This window comes from Leptinotarsa decemlineata, unplaced genomic scaffold (genome assembly GCF_025532065.1).
Source record: "Leptinotarsa decemlineata unplaced genomic scaffold, Ldec_3_MD MMD2_tig00000035_RagTag_RagTag, whole genome shotgun sequence".
In the NCBI taxonomy this organism is placed as follows: Eukaryota; Metazoa; Arthropoda; class Insecta; order Coleoptera; family Chrysomelidae; genus Leptinotarsa; species Leptinotarsa decemlineata.
Genome location: NW_027412540.1, coordinates 23,226,372 through 23,248,751, shown reverse-complemented (window position 1 = coordinate 23,248,751; position 22,380 = coordinate 23,226,372). Strand labels below are relative to the sequence as shown.

At 36.1% G+C, this 22,380-nt stretch overlaps 1 protein-coding gene across 1 annotated transcript in view; it reads right to left on the bottom strand.

The window, feature by feature from the left end:
• LOC111509790 (proton-coupled amino acid transporter-like protein acs) overlaps positions 1 to 21,966 on the bottom strand; it is a 63,048-nt gene extending 41,082 nt beyond the window's left edge. The window contains exon 1 of the mRNA XM_074172043.1: positions 21,625 to 21,966. Coding sequence (XP_074028144.1) covers positions 21,625 to 21,683 — 59 coding nt within the window. The 5' untranslated portion in view covers positions 21,684 to 21,966. The remainder of the gene's footprint in view (positions 1 to 21,624) is intronic.
• Positions 21,967 to 22,380: the final 414 nt, after the last annotated feature.

The following is a 22,380-nucleotide window of genomic DNA, read 5'->3' as shown; positions in this document are numbered from 1 at the left end:
ATTCTAGTGTAATACATTTTCATTTTTGTTCTACAGTCTCTTCTTCCTTCTCTCTTTCTTTCAAAAGAGATCTCCGTGTCAAATTCTATCATCATCAAAAATGATCTTCAACGGAATAGTTACTTCAGAGTGATGGCAAAACAGACTTTGATGGCAAAACAGATATCGGTGAAACTAAGAGGCCAATAAAAATCCTTATTGCCGAGCACAGCGAGGAGAAACCAGCAATTCTGAAATAGCAGAGCATGTTTGACCAATCATCATAGCATCAAATGGTCCCAAGCTGAATTCATTCACAGGGAGGAACACTGGTTTAGGAGGAAATTCAAAGAAGCTGCATACATATTGTCCAACAACGCCAACTCCCGCCAAACGTTCAGCTTCAGCTAAACCGGTGAAGCAGAGAGAGGGAAGAGCGGAAAGGTGAAAGCACTCGTGTGACATATGAATATTCACTTCTCGGAGGAATGAATCCAGTCATCACCCGAAGACGATCGGGAATATTAACAATCGAAACGTCGTGAAGTAACTTGACTAGAAATCTTTTAGTTTCTATTTCTTTTGAATTGTTGCTTGTATTTTATTTTATTGTAATTTTGAATCTGGTTTTTTTTGCTTAATGTAAATGTTATTTTCAGCTATTTTTTCCCTTAATTTTATTGATTCTTTCAGGAATTTCAAATCATTTTATATCATATTAGATAATGGAAGTATGAACTAATGAAATGAACCACGAAACATAGTCAACTACCTTCAAACAGTTATTCTACAGGGTGTAACTAAATAAGTGTAAAACATTCAAGGAGGTGATTCCTCATCGAAAAAAAGATATGAACTTTCATATAAAGAAATTTCATTGGAGCATCCCTTGTTAAGATACATCCCCTTAGAGGAGGTACATAAAATTTGTATAACAATTTTTTCACAAGCACTAAAAGAGTTACAATATTGAAATTAACCTGACGTTTTGTACTACCAAAAAGACATTCAGCCAGAAATTTATTTGGTTCACCCCATGAGTGTAAGGGGTGGAAAACGCAAACCCTAAAATGTATTTCCGAAGTAACTTTTTGTCTCATTATTTGTTTACCATTTAAAAACCTATTTCCGATAGCCTGTTTCATTCTAAACAAAATATGTCTCTTGGGTTTTTTGCCCAAAATGAACCCGTTCGCAGCAAAAAATTATTTTACGAACAACTACAGAGATACATCGTCATAAATGCGAAAATACGAAACTGATCTATCTAGTAGGTTGCTGTTGACAATTAAATTGGTCAGAATTTTCGAAATTAAATTAATACTAATTGTGTGTTGTTGTTCTGTTCTCAATGTGTTACTTTAATAGTTCACTTGTTATTACAATCGCATACACAAATGAGGAAATGGCTGATATGCATTACGTTTACGGTCTGTCGCAGGGAAATGGGTTAGAAGCTTCTAGGAGATATGCTGAAATGTATCCTCAACAGCAGCATCCTTCACATAGATTATTTGCTCGACTTCATGAACGATTACGAGAATATGGTTCATTCGACAAAAGAACGCAGGATTGTGGTCGCCATCGAGAAGAACGAACACCACAACTTGAGGAAGCAGTACTTAATTTGATTGAAGAACAACCTACTACCAGTACTGGAAAGATTGCTTTCCAGCTAAATGTTGATCATATGACGGTATTTCGAATTTTAAAGGAAAAACTCTTATACCCTCACCATCTACAACGAGTACAGGCTCTATTACCGCGAGACTTTCCGAACCGTTTTGAATTTTGCAATTGGGTGCTGGAAATGATTAGAAGAAATTGTAACTTTCTGAAGACTAAAGAATTCACAGACGAATGTAGTTTTTCTCAGGACAAGATGATTAATTTTCATAATTACCACATATGAGCTGATGGAAACCCTCACGCTATTGTCGAAACTAACCATTAAGAACAGTTTTCTCTTAACGTGTGGCTCGAAGTTATTGGGGATGCTTTAATTGGACCTCATTTTCTAACTCCTCGATGAAATGGTGAGGCATACGTTCAATTTTTGGAAGAAATGCATCCAGTACTGCTGAAGGAAGTTCCTTTGGTCGTCAGAAGGGATATGTTTTTTATGCATGATGGGGCTCCCACCCATTTTAGTCAAGTAGCACGTCAGCATTTAACTGAAACATATGCAAATCAGTGGATAGGTCGAAGAGGACCTCAGAACTGGCCCGCTCGATCCCCGGATCTCAATCTCTATTTGGGGTCATTTACAGCATTTGGTTTATCGTACTCCTGTTTGCGATGTAGAGGACTTAAGAAATCGCATCCTCGATGCGTGCAAGATAATCAGAAAGACTCCAGGAATATTTGAGCGAATACGTGGCTCAATGCGTCGACGTCTAGACGCATGCGTAATGTCTAAAGGTATACATATTGAACATATACTATGATTTCTACATGTTGTGTGTTTTGTTATTAATAAATTAGTTTTGTTTATTTCCCTTCAATCGTTTAATGCAGGTACTAACTACAAAATAACAATAAATCCAGTTCGCATTTATGCTGATGTATCTCTGTAGTTGTTCGTAAAATAATTTTTTGTTGTGAACTGGTTTATTTTGGGCAAAAAACCCAAGAGACATTTTTTGTTTAGAATGGAACAGGCTATCTGAAATGAATTTTCAAATGGTAAACAAATGATAAGACAAAAAGTTACATTGGAAATAAACTTTAGGGGTTGCGTTTTCCACCCCTTACAACCATGTGGTAAACCAAATAAATTACTGGCTAAGTGTCAAGTTAGTACAAAACGTCAGATTGATTTCAATATTGTAACTTTTTCAGTGCTTGTGAAAAAAAGTGTAATACAAATTGTATGTACCCCTTTTAAGGGGCTGTATCTTAACAAGAGATGCTCCAATGAAGTTTCTTTATATGAAAGATCCTATCTTTCTTTCGATGAGGAATCACTTCCTTAAATGTTATACACTTATTCAGTTACACCCTGTATAGCCTTCGAATGCTCGTAAATTATGGTGCATGAAATCCACGAAGAATCACATTATCATTCTGAGCTTTATGGAGTTGCTAACTTTTGTAGTAGTTTGTTCTATATAGGGACAATAATAATGCCTGGTTGAGTTTCCTATGTCGTCATGATTATGTCATTTCCTCGATGATTTGATTATATTGTTAAAAAATTAACTGGCAATTGAATTTACAAACATTTTGTTATCAAAAGACAACACCTTCAATTGCTTCTTTGGCTCAAAAATTCAAAATTTGTAATATGCTGAGATTCATAAAAAAGACCACTGAATGAGTCAACACACAAGTGGGGGTTAGATCACAAGCGAAAGGTTTTGTTCTTTGGATATAATGAATACACTGATTATTTGTTGAAAATTAATAACACCATCCATGATTGCCGTGTTCCACTCTTGTGTCCGTGTTTCTCCCCCATGCCCCCTCCCGGGTTGAGTGCCCTGAGTTGAGATCTGCCCCACACGGTTACTGTGTACAGAACATTCCATCTCGTCCATCCATCTCCGCTCTTCCGGAGCGGTTCTCAACTTATTGATGTGCACTTCAGCAAGATTGACATCTGACTTTCTTTGATCGAAAGTCAGCCTGTAGGTATCTATTTTCTGATCTAGTGGTGTCCGTGTTAGTTGTCTGTCAGCTAGATTGACATCTGACCTTCTTTGATCGTAAGTCAACCTCTAGGTTCTTTTACTTTCTGATCTAGTGGTGTCCGTGTTCGTTGTCTGCCAGCCTCCTCATATGTGTGATTAGTGTTTTTGCCACCCAATGATATTGTTTTGGGTGGTACTGTGAATGCAATTTCACTAGAACGATTCACTTCAAGCGCGGTGAACCGTCTGAATTTACCGTACAAACAGCCGACAGTCATCTTGGCTTCAGACAGGTAGGAGCCTGGCTCCCTTAACCTTACGTCTGGCGTTTGTCAGAGGTACAAATAGGTCATGACTGAATGGTGGTGGCGGTATGAAAGTACTCAGACTTCAGTATCATCCTTCACAATGTACCCCTACCTGGCTGGGGTAAGATGGCTCAAAAATTGTTTATCTGTTAATGGGGGACATAAGGGACTCATTTGACAGAGTGTCGGGGCCTTCTATATCGGGAGGGGTCGTCTACAGCATACTCTATAGCTTCCCTAACTAACGGATCATCGTGAGTTTTCGCACAATCGAAAACTCGCCGATTCCTCGACTAAATGGACTGCTGAATGGAAGGCAGCTGCAAATCTCTACGGATGGGTTCGTTCCGCACGAACCACGGAGCATTCACAATCATCCGTATTAACTCATTTTGTAATCTCTCCAGACTGGATGTATTACTTGGAGCCGCTTGTTCCCAGACGCTGAAGCATACATGATGACAGGCTTGAACATCGTATTGTAGATGGTCATTTCGTTCTTTAGACTCATTTTTGATTTTCTGTTAATCAGAGGTTATAGACTTCTGATCTGGTCCTGGATCTTTGTTTTGACTGATTCAATGTGCGTGTTCTAGGTAATCCTACGATCTATTAGAAGGCCGAAGTACTTTACCGGCGCTTGCCATTTGATCTCCCTTCCAGAGATCCTCACTTTCCTAGCCGGAGAAGATATCGTTCTTCCCATGGTTATCGCCTGAGTCTTTTCCGGGTTCACTCGGATATTCCATTCAAGGTACCAGCGCTCGAGGTCGTTCAATTCACTTTGCTTGTAGACGATCTCGAGCTCCCGACCCATGGAGGATGAGAGGAGAGCCGTGTCATCGGCATATAGAGATATCTTCACACGCTTAGACCTCGGGAGGTCACTGGTGTAAATTGAGTATAGCGTGGGAGAGAACACGGCCTCCTGTGGCACTGGAGTGAGGATCTCTCTGTTGTCAGACAGAGAGCCCTCTACTCTAACCTGAAATGTTCTGTCTTTCAGGAAAGACCCAATCCACCGGTTGATGTTTTCGACCAGTCTCAGAGCCTGTACCTCAGAGGAGTGTCCTCCCCTGAAGCCAAATTGTTCGTCAGGCAGAACATTTCGCTCCTCAACTTCTTCGAAAGAGTCTTTGCAGAACGACTCCTTCAGGCAGCTTAGCCACCGACGAGAGCAGACTGATCGGGCGATAGTTATGTGGGAACAGCAGTTTCTGAACCTGTTTTGGGATCATGACGACGATCGCATGCTTCCACCTTCTGGGGAAGTATCTAAGGGTCAACGAGCTGTTGATGATGTGCAGCAGTTTTTCGACGCAGTTTTCCAGCCTTGATATAACCCTTCAGCTCTCCCACAGAAGCAGGGCGGATGTTATCATCGTCATCTTTCCTGAGGATACAATGAACCTGATCTTCCAGCAGAATATCGAGCTCGATGTTGTCAACGTTAAGTTGAAACTGGCGTTCTATCGAGTAATCGTACAAACAGGTCTGCATGTCGTCTTGAGTTAAATGGGGATGGAGCCCAGCTCCCTTACCCTTCACATTGTCTTGATTTCAATCAGGTTGGAGCCTGGCTCCCTTACTCTTTGAACTGAATCCTCCCTTACCCTTGACGAAATCCATCTTCATTTCGTTCAGGTTTGGAGACCAGCTCCCCTACCCTTTTGGCTGATCATTGGCCTTGAGAGGGGCCAATGGGTACATGACGGATGGGTGACGGCATGAAGTCCTTAGACATCAGTGCCGCCCTTCACGGGATACCCCTACCTGGCTGGGGTGGGACTCCCTTACCCTTAAACTAATTTTAACTAGTCATAAGCTTCATCTGCAGTTGATTCAGTAGGATGTACCACTGCGCCACCTGCAGACAAAATCCGGAAACAACTCCTTAAACATATACTCCGGAGTGGGAGTCAGAATGTTTAACATTCTGATTCCCATACATAGTTCACTCCATAGTTAATTACGATAATTGCGAACGAAAACCATGCAAACTGTCAAAAATCAAAATGTCAACTAATTTCATGTCGAATAACTGTCAGTCGTTATTTCGCTCGTATGGTAATGATCAACTGCATGAAAACCATATCTACCAAGATTTTCTTATTGACAATGACAATAATGACTTGATTCTACTCTAGGAAAAATGCAACTTTCTCAAAGAAATAGCGTTCGCAAAGTAAGTGCTTTCTGGACGGTTTACGAAAAAATTACATTACAAATATAAATATTTATATTTATATGTAAGATATGTCTTACCTTCATGAATTTGTATGACATCTGTTGGTAATTTTCTGAAATATGTTTGGCACGGGACGTAAACTAAATATTGAAATTCTATAAAAAGAAAATTCGAAGTATTTTGGTATCCATTCAATATTCGCTTGGGCGAACTTCAAACCACTTAGTTTTGTAATTCGGTTGTAGCCAAATTATTACTTCGAACAGAAAGATGTACTCGTTGCAATGTCCTTCAATTATCTAATAATGAACTTGAAAACTAATAGCTGACTTTGAAATATATCCAGAATGTTTGACTCCATTATACACAGTTAATAATCTTGTCTTGTCAACTACCGTGTGAATCAAGGTTGACGTTTGTTTAATGTATTCTGTACACAACTAGCTCAATATGGTTTTGCCAATGAAGAAATAATAATTTAAATTTCATTAAAAGATTCACAAACACGAAACTTTGTTTAGTTATCACTGAATATCTTCCTTAGTCAGTTCATTTCATTTAATGTGTCATTTTTGCATGTTGCACAAAACTATTCTCAATTTTTGCCGAGTTATAAGGTTTCGAAATTGGTAAGGGTGTTTCCTGCCATGTCCATTTTTTTTCCTTTTTTTGCATTCATTTAATATAGGGGTACATAAAGAAATATCCTTTGGGAATCCGCCATATTAGATTTACAGTAATGTGTTTTTCAAGGCAAACCTTTCCATTTGATACACACATCAAAGAAGTGCATAAAAACTACTCGTCCGCCATTTTGAGCGGTCCGTCATATTGGATTTACTGTGACTTTTTTTTGCCTATTCTGTTTCGCCTTTCATTTGATTCCCATATCCAGTGGCGGCGCAAGACCAAAATTAATGGGGGGCAAATTCAGCATTACTGACAGATTCCTATTCACTTACAATGGGGAATGTTCCTCAATTTGGGTTATTACAGCAAATGCAAGTTTGAACAAAATAAAGTTGAGTTTAATTAATGAGTTTTTCAAATTCACTTCGAAAAGTATTCTAATTGATGTTTCAAATGTTGGGTTTTAATTTTTGGAGGGATTTGTTTCTTATTCACATATTGGCAACAGCCCCGTCATCAAGTTGAAATAATTTATATGTACCTAGATATTCTACTTTAAAGAAGAAAAATTATCTTTATGAATCAACAATTACGGCAAAATATAAATTATAGTTCAATACCACCTTCACAAGCCACATAAACAACAGTTGTTTTGTTATTTATTTATATAGAGGAAGATAGGTTAGGTGCACAAAATGTCATATGTTACAGAATATCTCGGAACTCGGAACATAGTAATCAGAACAGCACGCCTCTGAAATATGTCATCTTTGTTTGTCTCATACAGGTAACAGATTCATTGTTCTTTATTAGCTATAACCGATGTTGCCAAAAGGTGAAATAGAAACGAATCCCTTTAAATGTTGAATGCATTATTTCATTCCTCTTTTTTAAGTATTTGAATAATGTTTTAAATAAAAAGGTTGAAATGATACGTTTAAAATGCGTTGTTTTAGAGCTCTTTTATGAAAACTACTTGATTTTCGTCAAGAGGAACATTCCTCATTCTTATCCAAACATTAATTTGCTTCCATTTGTGCCTTGGGAAAAGTGCCTATTTTGCAATAATGCTCCCTGATGTATTATACAAGAAGAGAGTGATACTGAAAGGAATAACCAATACTAGAGAGAGAATTTGAACTCTTTGCAGAATGTATCAACTCGGAGGACAGTGACGAAATTGAAATTGATTTTAGTAGTGATGACAGCTTTAACGAACCGAATTATGAATATGAGGAATGATTCTTGATGAAAATCAAGAATCATTAATTAAGAAACATTAATAAAAACTAATCCATACAACAAACTGTATTAATTAGTTTTTTAAAGTGAAAATGAATTGAAAGAAGTCGTGCGAGAATTTGTTCTGCCACATATTGGATTGACATTTTCCATGTTCATCATAATTCAAAATTAGCACTGACGCAAACTATTAAGTATATTTCTGTTTCTGTGCTACCACGAAATTCAAAAGATTTTCAATATTCACCCATCTTTGATTTGGTATTGAGTTCTCACTACTGGCTTCATTTTTTCTGGTTAAATTAATTCATGTAGTGTATAACATTTCATATAGTATTTGGTTTTATACAAAAATATATTCCATATATTATTCGGTCTCTTTGTTTTCTTTTGTCCTTTGATTTATTTATTTGATTCAGTCTTGTCAATTTATGTCAACTCTGCAAACCTGCCTTTAGTTAGCATACCTTTTTATGCAGTATATCTGAGGTTTGCATCAGCTGTCAGAAGTCCGACAGAAACAGAAATAGATTCATTTGAAATAGATATCCTAATATACATAAATATTATACAAATATATCAGTTATTAAACAGAATTACAAAAAAAACTGAAATATATAAGACCCTATATAATGGAATATATTGGGTAAAACATAGCAGTAGTAGATGATGAAGAGATTAATAGAGAGAAGAATGATGAACAACTCAATTGGAATAGTATTGTGCCCGTAGATATTGAGATAAGGAGCGTTTGAAGAGTTGGAGGGTGTTACTTTGTTTAATTTCATTAGGAAGCTTGTTATAGTCCAAGAGTCCTCTGTGAAAAATAGAATTCATTGTTCTTGCACCGTTATATGATTTTTTTCTTTGCTTTCCTTTGAATACTATTTGTCTATGTTTTATTTTAATATCATTCACATCAAAATAGGCCGAGTATCCCTGAAAATATAGTCTTCACTTTTGACAGTTTTCTTTCAGTTTTTCCTGTGATTTATAATAATTTCCACTCCATGATTATGCTGTTTATACATTCATTATGACATATTATAGTGGAACTATATAATATCTCTATATAATTATCTCTTTTCTGTGCATAATTTGTTTTCATCGAAGACAAGCCGTGATTTCTTATTAATACATTTAAGGAATACATTTAAGGAAATTAGTAAGGACTAATTTCTACAATTGCCACTACTGTACCTGCTCATGTGACAACATTGTATTTGAGGTGAATTCGAGTGTATCCATTTCTTATCTGAATGCTCGTTACTTTGATAACGTCAATTATTTGCCGTATTGTTGAAACTTCAAAATAAAGTAGTTCATCCCCTTTTGATTACGTAACTTTGAACATTGTTCAAAGTTCGTCGACTGGTAATTTTGATTGAAACTTGGTATTACTCTCGACAATTCTTTTCAGTTTGTTACGCATCCTGAAAAACATACTTTTCTTGTCGTATATTCGTCCCATGAATGTTTATTTTAAGATCAACAGTCATCTCTGAAATATTCTAGGATTATTCTATCCAATGAAATATTTTTCTATGAATCGAAATATAAAAAGAACAAATATGATTTCTGGGATATGTGGATATAGATTTGTGTTGCGATATAATACATAGTATGTATTAAATTAGATTATTGGGAAGCTAGCCCATGGCCTGATTCACTGCGACATTTTCAGATCTATTGTGATGCTTCTTGATTATTAAAGCTCACTGCCTAACTTTATCTCTTTGATGAGACTCCATAGCCTTGACACTGACCCCTTCATATAGCTGGCAGCCTCTGGTTTCTTTTCCCCGCATCTGGCGTGTCTCAGCCTTGTTCTCGCTTCGCATTCAAAGAGCACATGAAGTGCGGTTTCTTCCTCTTCTTGACAAAACCTACATTGGGTTTTCTGTCAGAACCATGTTGCTCATATATTCCCTGAGTCGGCTATGAACCTTTAATAGACCCACCACTACCCTCACAACCTTACGGTTGTGGTTTGGTCTTCCGTGAATCTGGGCGATGTTTTTTTTATGAACTCTTTCGCCTGCCTCATTTCTGGGAGCTTACTCCACCAATCTATCGATTTGGCTTACATCCATGAATTTATGGATGCCTTTATTCATGCTTTCGCTACCCCGCAGAAGGGTTCTGGGCCGATCATAGCCTTGAATATGCCTTCACGGACTAGAACATCGGCCTCCTCATTGCCCTTGTGACCCTCATGTCCGGGTACCCAAGCTAGAGTAGCCCTATTTTGGGAACTTATCTCCTTGAGTGTGCTCAGCAGAGCAAAGACGATTCTCGTCTTTGCTCTGTCTCCGTATATACCGGCTCCCACTCCTTCTTGGGTCTTTGAGCCATCTGTATATCAAGTTTCTTCCGCTTTTACCGGTGAACCGTTATGCCAGTCTCCTCTACTTGGTATGATGATTTTGAAATCTTTTTGAAAGTTGTCCTGCGGAACTGTGCTATCCACGGGCATTCCTAGTATTGGATCTGCCTTCAGTTCATTGTACAGTTTCAAGTATTCTGCACCGTGTGACTGGCTGATTGGGGTTTGCCCCTGCATTAGCCTGTGTGTCACCAGTCGAGCTTCTCTTTGTATATAGACGTGCAATGGTGGAAGTCCGTGTAGGACCTCAAGTGCTACAGTTGGGGTCGTTCTCATAACTCCCACGACACTTAGGCACGTCAGCCTTTGTATGCCACCTAATAGCCTAGCCGTACCTTATTGCCTTGTTCTTGTCCACCATATGGACCTACTTAGTATAAAGCTGTATAATCTTATTCTAGCACATATCAAAATTATCTTTGGCATTAATATGTTCAAAAATGAGCTTAAAGCTTGGATCTCAGGTTTGCCTAGAGAACAGATACACCAATATGTTGATGTCAAAAATACATATTACTACAATGTATATATGTCTGTAGAAGATGTATGTGATTAGAGTTATGTAATCTGTAGGTCAACTTCTCCATGGTTTGTTTGTTTTTTTTCATTAAAAAAAAATTTGGTATTTGTTTGATTGATGTGTGAGTGATGTTCGATGTAATTTACCTATTGCGATTGTTTCATTATAGGTATAACCTAAATGTTTTATTTATATTAACTATATGTAATTTTGATGTGATATCTGTATATAATTTTTCTAGTGCTTGTATATTAAAATGATATAGCCCACGCACAGGTTTATCATTCTGTGGGAACTATATTTATTTGTCGTTAACTAATATTATTGAATGCCAAATAAATATTATCTTTATTATTAAGTATGTTATCATGGGTCTAACTACCCTTGTATACAACCAGTGTGTCACTTTTGGGTTCAACCCCTAGGAAGTATATTATTTCCTGTGCAGTGTCAAAAACTAATCAAATCAATTCCTGCTCTCTTGTGGTGGCGGCCTATGCAGAGAAGAGAATCCGAACCACTCATGAATTCACAGGCTCCATTTGGTACCATTATGTCATTCGAGAGTAGAAAAGGACCCCAACAATTAAACAACTATTTTAACAAAGTGATCTTATTAGAGTTTTGGAAATTGAAGAGAAAATCTCCACATAGTCAAGAGGGCGCTAGCATTATTAATGAATGACCACCCTCCACACCGTGGGGTAAGTGATCACTGAGTCCGAGAATCATGTGCCCTGAGCAAGCGCAGTGAGCCTACTGTATTTGCCCGGCCAAGATTTCGGCCTTCGTGCGGCAAGCCGGCATGGTCTTTAAATTCGAGAGTAGAAAGGGCATCATCCCAACGCGGACTACAATAATAATAATAATAATAATAATAATAATAATAATAATAATAATAATATGCCAATGCCAATGCATGGGGTCTTCTTCAATAACATTGAAGACCTTGGCTTATCAAAGCGCCTGACCTTCGCTTTTCTCAGGTCGAGTGGGCTGAAGTCGGAAACTGAGGGGTTCATCATGGCTTGCCAGGATGGTGTCTTCAACACCTTAGTCTACCGCAGTCGCGTGATGGGTATAGAGGTTCCTGACACAAGGTGCAGGGCCTGCCGCGAGGCGCCCGAGACCCTAATGCACTTGCTATCAGCATGTCCAGCATATGCGGTCTCGGCCTATATCCATCGACATAACGCGGCCCTAAGAGTGCTATATTACCATCTACGGCACTCTTACGGTATTGACGAGACACCGGTGTTGCCCTACGCTCCGGGGGATATTGAATCCGTTGTGGGGAACGAGAAGTGCCGAATTTATTGGAACTATTCGTTCCCCACCCTCAGGCTCATACAAGCTAATAAGCCTGATGTAGTCCTTCTCGACCACCAGACCAAAACGATATTTGTCGTGGAGTTTTCAGCTCCTGGCGAGACGAATATCGTCAGAAAAGAGGAGGAAAAACGGATAAAATATCGAGATTTTCTCTTCGAACTCCGCAGACTCTATCCAGATCACTCTGTCAAGATGGTCGTTCTGATTGTTGGAGTCCTTGGTGGAATGATGTCTTCTCTACTCTCGAATCTAAAAATCATACCGGCTTGCCGCACTAAGGCAGAAATCCTAGCCGCACAGATGCAGAAGGCTGTCATTCTTGGCTCACTGCGTTTGCTCAGGGCACATGATTCTCGGACCCAATGATCACTTACCCCACGGTGTGGGGAGTGGTCATTGGTTGATAATGCTGGCGCGCCCTCCCGAATGTATCGGGGCTTAGGGGGATAGGACCTGACCAGCGCACACTACGGTGAAAAAAAAAAAATATTAATTGATTTCTAATATACATACATTATTTTAAGAATATATAAATAAATAACATATAAATAACAAAAATGATGATATGATAGAAGAAAAAAAAAGAAACGCATTTTTCATTGATTCCAGGATGGTTTCAACATGAGGACATACATAACAAATATATAATACATAACAGAGAAAATAAAATCAGGGGTTAAATTTTATATAGTTCATAAGTATTTTTTTAATTGGAAAACATAAATTGAATCTTTCAACGAAAGTGGGAGTTTGTTATACTCATTCAAACCTTTATAAAATAAAGACTTCGTCGTACTAGTCAAACTAGTTCAAGGAAAGTGGAATTTTTGGGAGCTACACGTCCTTGTTAAGTGGTACTGGATTTTAGATTTATATATTCAGAATTCTTCAAAGTAAGTTGGAAGCAAGTTATGTGTTAATTTGAAAATGAATATCATTGCTAACTCGTACAGTCTCTAGGAAACAGACAGCCACTGCAATGTACTTAACATGTTTGATATACTGGTATACGCATTCACTTGTAAAATAATCCTCATTCCATGACTCTGTAAAGCCGATACCTTATTTTAGTCAAATAAGTATAAAATACTAGCACAATAATCAAAATGGGGTTGTATTATACAATTATATAATGTGAACCAGTTGATAAGATCATATATTTTGTTTCGGAGGTATTTAGTTTTAGTTTATTGCGATTCATGTACTTGAAAACATTTCTTAGTTCATTATCCAGTTGATCAGCTAGTGTTTCTATATTATCTCCTGAAATTGATAACAAAGTGTCGTCTGCAAAAAAGTTCATGAAATCACAACCATGGATGGTATCTATATTATTCAGGTAGATTAAAAATTATATAGGTCCCAAAACACTCCCCTGAGGTACCCTGAAAACGACATCGCGAGATGATGACACTGAATATTTTGGTTACTTGTTTGCGTTGTAATCGGAACAACCACCTTAAGAGAGTGGTCTAAATAGAACCTGCGGAGTTCAAAGAGAAAATTTTAATATTTCATCTGTTTTTCCTCCTCTTTTCGGGCGATACTTGTGTCTCACCGGGAGCTGGAAACTCCACATCGAAGGCTTGTACGAGCCTGAGGGTAGAAAATCAATAGTTCCAAAGAATTTGGTACTTCTCATTCCCCACATCGGATTATATTATTATCATCATCATTATTTTTTTTCAAGGGATTCTAGTCATAATATTGAGAAATAATTTCGAATAGAAAGCTCAAAAACTCAAATCAGCCAAATTCGTTGGAATTTTATTGAAAAGATACGTGCTCAATAAGAGACTGAAACCCACTTTCAGTTTGATAGCTAATCAAGAAGTACTCCTAACTGATGAAACGTTATCTTGCCGAAGTCAATAATGAACTTGATAAAACAATTAAAACAGAGATATGAACCCAATCACTTTAATTTTGGTTGCTGTGATTGATGGACTGATTATTATTGAAACTGATTCTCATCAAAATTGATTTATTGTTGATACCGTTTAATGTACCGCTGCGACGCACACGTTCGTCACTTGAATTTAACTACCCTTTAAATTTATATGGATCTAGATCTTCTTTTGTATACATAATTCGATTGGCTAATGAAAGTCGTATCTTAAAATCATTGGAATGGACTTTATCTCAAAACAGTTTTCGTCAATTTATATTAAATTATTTGATGATTATTTCCCTGCGGTTCTTGTGTAGTTCAAGTAAACGATATAGTGCAACCATCAGCTCCCCTTTAATAATAACTAATTGACTTTGTGTGAGCTAACTAATTTCGGTATTCAATAATCATTTCTGATTATATAAGAATCATACTAACTATATAATATATACAAGGTGTAACTGAATACGTGTATAACATTCAAGGAGGTGATTCCTCATCGAAAAAAGATACGATCTTTCATATGAAGAAACTTCATTGGAGCATCCCTTGTTAAGAAACCGCACCTTTAAGGACTGTATCTCAACATAAAAGTATATAAAATTTCTATAACAATTTTTTTCACAAGCACTGAGAAACTTACAATATTGAAATTAACGTAACGTTTTGTATTACCAAAAAATACTCAGTCAGTAATTCATTTGGTTTACCCCATGGTTGTGAGGGGTGGAAAACGCAACCCCTAAAATTAATTTCCAATGTAACTTTTTGTCTTATTATTTGTTTGTTTAAAAATGTATTTCCGATACCCTGTTTTATTCTAAACAAAAAATGTATTTTGGGTTTTTTGCCCAAAATAAACCAGTTCGCAGCAAAAAATTATTATACGAACAACTACAGAGATACATCGTCATAAATGCGAACTGGATTTATTGTTATTTTGTAGTTAGTACTTGCATTAAATGATTAAAGGGTAATGAACAAAACTAATTAATTAATAACAAAACAAAGAACATGTAGAAATCATAGTTAATGTTCAATATGTCTACCTTCAGACATTACGCAAGCGTCTAGACGTTGGCGCATTGAGCCACGTATTCGCTCAAATATTCCTGGAGTCTCTCTGATTACCCTGCACGCATCGATAATGCGGTTTCTTAAGTCCTCTACATCCCGAATAGGAGTACGATAAACCAAATGCTGTAAATGGCCCCAAATAGAGAGGATTGAGATCCGGGAATCGAGCGGGCCAGTTCTGTGGTCCTCCTCGACCTATCCACTGATTTGCATATGTTTCAGTTAAATGCTGACGTGCTACTTGACTGAAATGGGCGTGAGCCCCATCATGCATAAAAACATATCCCTTCTGACGCCCAAAGGAACTTCATCTAGCAGTACTGGATGCATTTCTCTTAAAAATTGAACGTATGCCTCACCATTTAATCGAGGAGGTAGAAAATGAGGTCCAATTAAATCATCCCCCATAACTACGAGCCACACGATAAGAGAAAACTGTTCTTGATGGTTAGTTTCGACAATAGCGTGAGGGTTTTCATGAGCCCATATGTGGTAATTATGAAAATAATTAATCTTGTCCCGAGAAAAACTACATTCGTCTGTGAATTCTATCGTCTTCAGAAAGTCACAATTTCTTCTAATCATTTCCAGCATCCAATTGCAAAATTCAAGACGGTTTGGAAAGTCTCGCGGTGCCTGTACTCGTTGCAGATGGTGAGGGTATAAGAGTTGTTCCTTTAAAATTTGAAATGCCGTCATACGATCAACATTCAGCTGGAAAGCAATCTTTCTAGTACTTGTAGCAGGTTGTTCTTCAATCAAATTAAGAACTGCTTCCTCAAGCTGTGGTGTTCGTACTTCTCGATGGCGACCACAATCCTGTGTTCTTCGCAAATATTCTATGTGAAGGATGCTGCCGTTGAGGATACATTTCAGCATATCTTCTAGAAGCTTCTAACTCATGTCCCTACGACAGACCGTAAACGTAATGCATATCAGCCATTTCCTCATTTGTGTATGCCATTTTATTACCAAGTGAATTATTGAAGTAACAAATTAAGAACAGAACAACAACATACAATTAGTATTATTTCAATTTTTAAAATTCACAATCTGACAACGTCACACCAATTTAATTGTCACTATCGCTAATAGCGACCTGCTAGATAGACTAGTTTCGTATTTTCACATTTTATGACGATGTATCTCTGTAGTTATTCGTTAAATAATTTTTTGCTGCGAACTGGTTTATTTTGGGAAAAAAACCCAAGAGACATTTTTTATTTAGAATGAAACAGACTATTGGAAATACATTTTTGAATGGTAAACAAATGATAAGACAAAAAGTTACATTGGAAATAAATTTCAGGGGTTGCGTTTTCCACCCCTTACAACCATGGGGTAAACCAAATAAATTTTTGGCTGAGTGTCTTTTTGGTAGTACAAATCGTCAGGTTGATTTCAATATTGTAACTTTTTTAGTGCTTGTGAAAAAAATTGTTATTCAAATTTTATGTACCCCATTTAAGGGGCTGTATCTTAACAAGGGATGCTCCAACGAAATTTCTTTATATGAAAGATCCTATCTTTTTTTCGATGAGGAATCACCTGTTCATATGTTATTTAGTTACACCCTGTGCATATGATCATTTCCATATTGATTTCATTTTAAAAGCCACCGGTAGACAGCTGTTTCAGCCTATTGGGCATCGTCAGTACCGGGCAGGCAGTCCTCGATTGAATACAAAATGTGAATCCCCCCTCCCATGCCCCTTCCCGGGTTGAGTGCCCTGAAGTAAAAACTTCGCCCCAAAAAATGAATTTTTGCAAGGAAAATTTAATACTCCACTCCATTCACCTACGCTCTCCGAGCGTAGGAGATGGAGATGGACTTACTGATGGGCACATCAGCAAGATTGACATCTGACCTCTTTTGGTCCAAAGTCAGCCTTTAGGTGCTATTACTTTCTGATCGGTTAATTGTTTTAATGTGACTATTCCTATACTTCCTCCGCAATGCCCAATTATTAATCGCGATCATTTGTTTACATACATGTTAGGCGTACACATTCTCGAACCATCAGTCCACCCTTTCGTAACTGTGTCGTGAGTGTCATACCAAGTTTGCTCCAAATAGAAAATTCGCCGTTGTTGTATATATTTAGTTTTTTGTTCTAAGTATATGTTACACAATTCCACTTCTGCTTTCCATAACTGCTTGACAGTTGTTTATTATTTTGAATCTAAATTTTAGTTTCTTTATCGAATTCTGGAGAATTTTGTCCCAGCAGCTCACGTTATGGCCGGAAGTAATCAATTTCTTCCTTATGATTTCAGTTGTAGGAATCTCATTGCTTTTCTAACAGTCGTATATTGTTCTTTTCCAATGATTTTATTAAATGAACATCTAAAAGTTTTGGTAATTCTGTATCACATCGCGTCTTGCGTTCATAAGGTTTGTTTTTGACTATTTTACGTACAGTTGAGAGAGGAATTTCGGTCAAATCTGATGTAGCTTGTAATAGTTTGTTTCCCTCAGCAAACTTAAGATGTAGATTCTTATATGCATTGAAACATACTCTCTGTCTATATTCAAATGCATCCGAATCTTATCCACTGGTATCTCTTTTTCGCATTTTTCACCATCGCTATTGGAATCACTACACAGGAAAAAGTCTGCGTTGTTATCACACTCGTTATTACTATTAGTACTTGATAGATAGATAGATAGATAGATATATTTATTCGTGTATACAATAAAAACATGTCTACATTTGTCATTAAACACAAAACAAAACAAATGCTATAAAAAAACAACAAACAACAAAAAATGTGGCGTCAAAGGACGCCACATTTTAAACAGATACAAATTTCGAGTAATTATAACTGAACCAATATCGAATTTCAACAATCAAATCGCAATCAGTTCCTCAACTGAACACGACGGCGATAACCATCCCCGCATTCCCGGATTTCTTTTCGTCACAGTAACATGTTAACACACGTTAAAAGGTAAGACCTCATTAGCTCGCACAAGTTCCTCAATTTCTGAGAGTTGTTGTTCGTATGGGGGCAACAGCTGATTAACGGAAAAACAGATTTTAAACAGATTGACAGTTATAAATACATTGTAATATAATGATTCTGTATTATTATTATGTTCTGTATTATTAGTATAAAATTAAATTAATCAAAGCAGAAGAATCATGAAATATAAATCAATTCACAGGATATAGTTCTTGAATATAGTTCATGAAAGCGGGCATACCTATGCCTCCTTACTAACAAGCGATTTTTGTGAAATTGAAGACACGTGTGAATCGTTGTATTCATGCCACGTGCCACTATAAGGGTATCTGCAATATGCTGTGTAATGCCCGTTGTGAGTAGTCCCACTGTGATTCGAAAATGCATATAGATTATAACAACAAGTAGCCACATTGTCTGCCGCATAATTGCTAATATCTAATCCTTCTAAAGAAAAGCAATGGCAACATTCAATTTGCCTCTGAATCTTTCCGTTGGAGAGAATCTTTTTAAATCAATTACTAAAATACGAGGAAACTTATAGATTGATAGAGACTTTTTGCATTTTCTTAGCGAAACATGTCGTGATATATTTTTCGAATAAAGTTTGTGAAGATCAATTCGTGAGGTGTAGTTTATGAAATTTCCATGCATGTAGTTAGGTTAATCATCCTGTTGGGATGAATGAATTAATAAACGTATTAGAATAATTTCTGGAAAAATATATTCAATGAAGTATCTGACTATGTTGAAATTGATTCAAAGACGTGAAACTTGAAATGAGTTTGACATTTTCAATTATTCGTAACTACATTATATCTGCATTATATCTACATTATTATATCTGTTTCCCTCCATTTCCTAGTTACCAGTTTGTTATGTTCTTCTTCTACTTCTCAATTGTTTGCCCCTGCTTCTAGAGCAATGTGCCAGTCATCTTTTGTTATGTTCTGAATCATACATGGCGGTGAATAGTTGATATAGTCTGTTTTTTTGTTTTTCCTTTCAGCTGTGGTAGAAGGTATTTGTTGAAGCAGTTATTCTGTTATCAATTTCATTTACAACTTTCCCTATTAATTCTCCAAACGTGACTTGAAAGATTCATCCGAAGTGTAGACATGCCAAAGTAAAATATTTGATGTAAGTTTTGAATCTTAAATGATGACTGAAACCAATATCGATGTCGGTATTCTTTTCATTGCACTTCGGCGTCACTTGGCATGTTTGAATGTCATTTATTACAATTCAAAAATGATCAATTGTATTTCAATTTGGAATAAATTAATATACACTCTCCATTTCTTCATCAAATCATTATCTTGTTTTCTGAGATGATTTTGAAGTTTCCAAATTTTCGTTCTATAAACATGTATGAATCAGACTTTATCAAATTTTCCACGAATTGTTTGCAATAATCAAATAGTGGATCATTTGATGAAATCAGTTAATCAAAATGCATGACTACTTCATGAAAAATATTGATTCAGGTCCAGTTTCATGATTCCATGTTTTTAAAAATAAACTACAGTAGGTATTTTTGGAATTATTTTTTCCAATTCAAGATACAATTTTCTGTTCTGTTCTTATCAATGTTAATGAAACCATTCCACTTCTAAAATAAGTGAGTTATTTCACGTAGTATTTCAACCTGACAATAGTTATTTTTTTCATTCAAATTAAATAACTGATAACCTGTGAATTTTTCATGGCTTGTTAGTAGACTGTTGTTTGATAATTTTTATATTTCATCAGTTCAGACTTCCATTGTCTAATATAATATAAATTGATTTGAAATCCTTGAAAGATTCTGTAACAAATTAAAATGATCAACCGAAAAATAACAATTTTATTAAACAAACAACTGAAATCACAAAGGAATAACATACAAGCAACAACCAAAAAAATGAAAAAAAAAATATTAATACGAGAAGAAAATTAAAAAAAAATTAATATTGTCAAAAAATTGAAATTAAAAATTAAAAGATTCCAAACCAAGTTACGTCACGACGTTTCGGTTGTTTGTATCCACAATCGTCTTCGGGTGATAATAATAATTTTTTACAGATTCTTTAAGGGATTTCAAATCAATTTATATCATAAATTGATGGATGTATCCGTTACTACGTGGTAGGAACGTGTAAGGACATTTTCAAACTTAAACAATAAACTTTATTGTATAAGTTTGAAAATGTCCGTATAGGACGAAACTGCAATAACGTTAGTTACAAATAAAAGTGTTAAAAAACATAGAAAGTTTCATTCCTCTTTTCTTCATTATAATTTATACTATATTAGAGAATGGAAGTCCGAACTGATGAAATACACCACGAAACATTGTCAACCACCTTCAAACAAATAATTTTTATACTTTGCTTAAGGTTACTGAAAGAAAAGTCGATAAAAATTCAATACCTCTCTTTTTAGCCCTGTTCTGTGCCTCAATTTTCACTAATGTTACAATGAAAACAATTCTGAAAATTTCAAAATAATTTTCAACCAATCCAATATAGTTATATCCAATTGTCGCTCTTACCAATAGAAATATCCCGTGAAATATTGGTTTTTTATCTTGGTATTTTTCATTTTATTCACTCATGTCAATAATACAAAATGTGTATGAATCTTTCATGATGCAAAACTAATTGAAAATAATTAATTGAATATTGAAGTATTTCAAAAATCATTTAAATGCTCCAACAGAACTCCTAGTAGGTTTTTTCGATTACTTGGACAAAACTGACTTCATCTGGGTCGCTTTGGAAATGTGACCATATAGCTCGATTATAAAGCAAATTATTTCACATGCACTTTGTGCATGTGAATATTAAAAAATAGCTGTTGCCATTTTGGAAAGGAAAATTTTCCGTGGAAAGAACTGATCTATTTTAAGTATTTCAAAGTAGTAAATTCTACAAGAAATGGGAGTGTTATAAGGAACAAAAAACTTCATTGAAATTTCTAATACTTTAAATGGGTTGTTCTTTCAATGAAATGAAGTTCAAGCAGACATCGCCAGACGAACAAGAACATCTCTAATTTTCAAAAGTGCGTTTATATCATGTGAATGAAAATTCATCAGTTTATTGACCTATCATTTGGTACATAGAATCGTCATGAATTTCATAAGATCTTTCATCCCAGAATTCTAAAAATTATTCCTAAACACTTCTGTGCTTTTTTGTGATACTGATACGGGGATATTATAAGATGATTTTTCTATTTTCTCCTGTGATAACAAATGCCACGAAAATCAATCACTGTTCATAAAATCGATAGATACAATTTCAGTTTGATATAACTCGAATGCCATATATTTGATTGAATATTGTTTCTGGGTGCTATTTTCTCAAATTTTTTTCAATTAATAGTCAAAAATATTTTTTTGGGGATGATCCTTACGCACATTAAATAAATATCATCGACGACAAGAATTTAAGAATGAAAAAAAGAAGAAGGAAGAAACCATAAGTACCTGCTGTAGCTATCCGTTCTGCCATCTTCAAAGAATCCATGGTTATGTTTTTCACTCATAATGTTTACGGGCTCTACACATTCGCGTTTTAATTTTTGCCGCGTTACAAAGGAGATCCGCACTCTCTGTACTCGATGTTACTTTATCCGCTACTGTACGATCCCGTATCTCGTAGACGTAAAATAAAAGTAACTGACTAGAACACCTACAAGTTATAAAACGATCACAATAACTAGGAGTCGCAGAAAAAATATACGGCTTTTGCTGATTTATTATTAGATTTTTTTACCAGCTACACACTCCGAATTTTATTCTTGGTTATTTGCGAACGCGTACTGAAGGTAATACATCGGAAAAGCTATCAGTCTATTTTATATACAGGGTCGAGACTGATTGCCCCCACCCAAATCTACACAGAGTGGAGATAATTTGCAATAACGGGACAGACACACACGATATCGTTAAAATTTTCTTTGAAGATTTTGGTTGATCATTGATCATGTAATGGAACAGTATTCAATTCAAAATTCAAATTGTTTTCAATTCTAGTGGACTTGCCACGTTGTTTATTATTCACATTTTGGAAGATTCAAAGAAAATTAAAGTATTTCTTCATTGAAGTAAACTCCCAAAAACAAATAATCTACTTGTCATTGGACCCCACTGAACATATTTTCGAGTATCAACCTTTAAGTTCTAGTCTGTCAGTTCAAAACCCTCAGAGTCGTAGGGGACTCTGAAAGGTCACTCAAATCT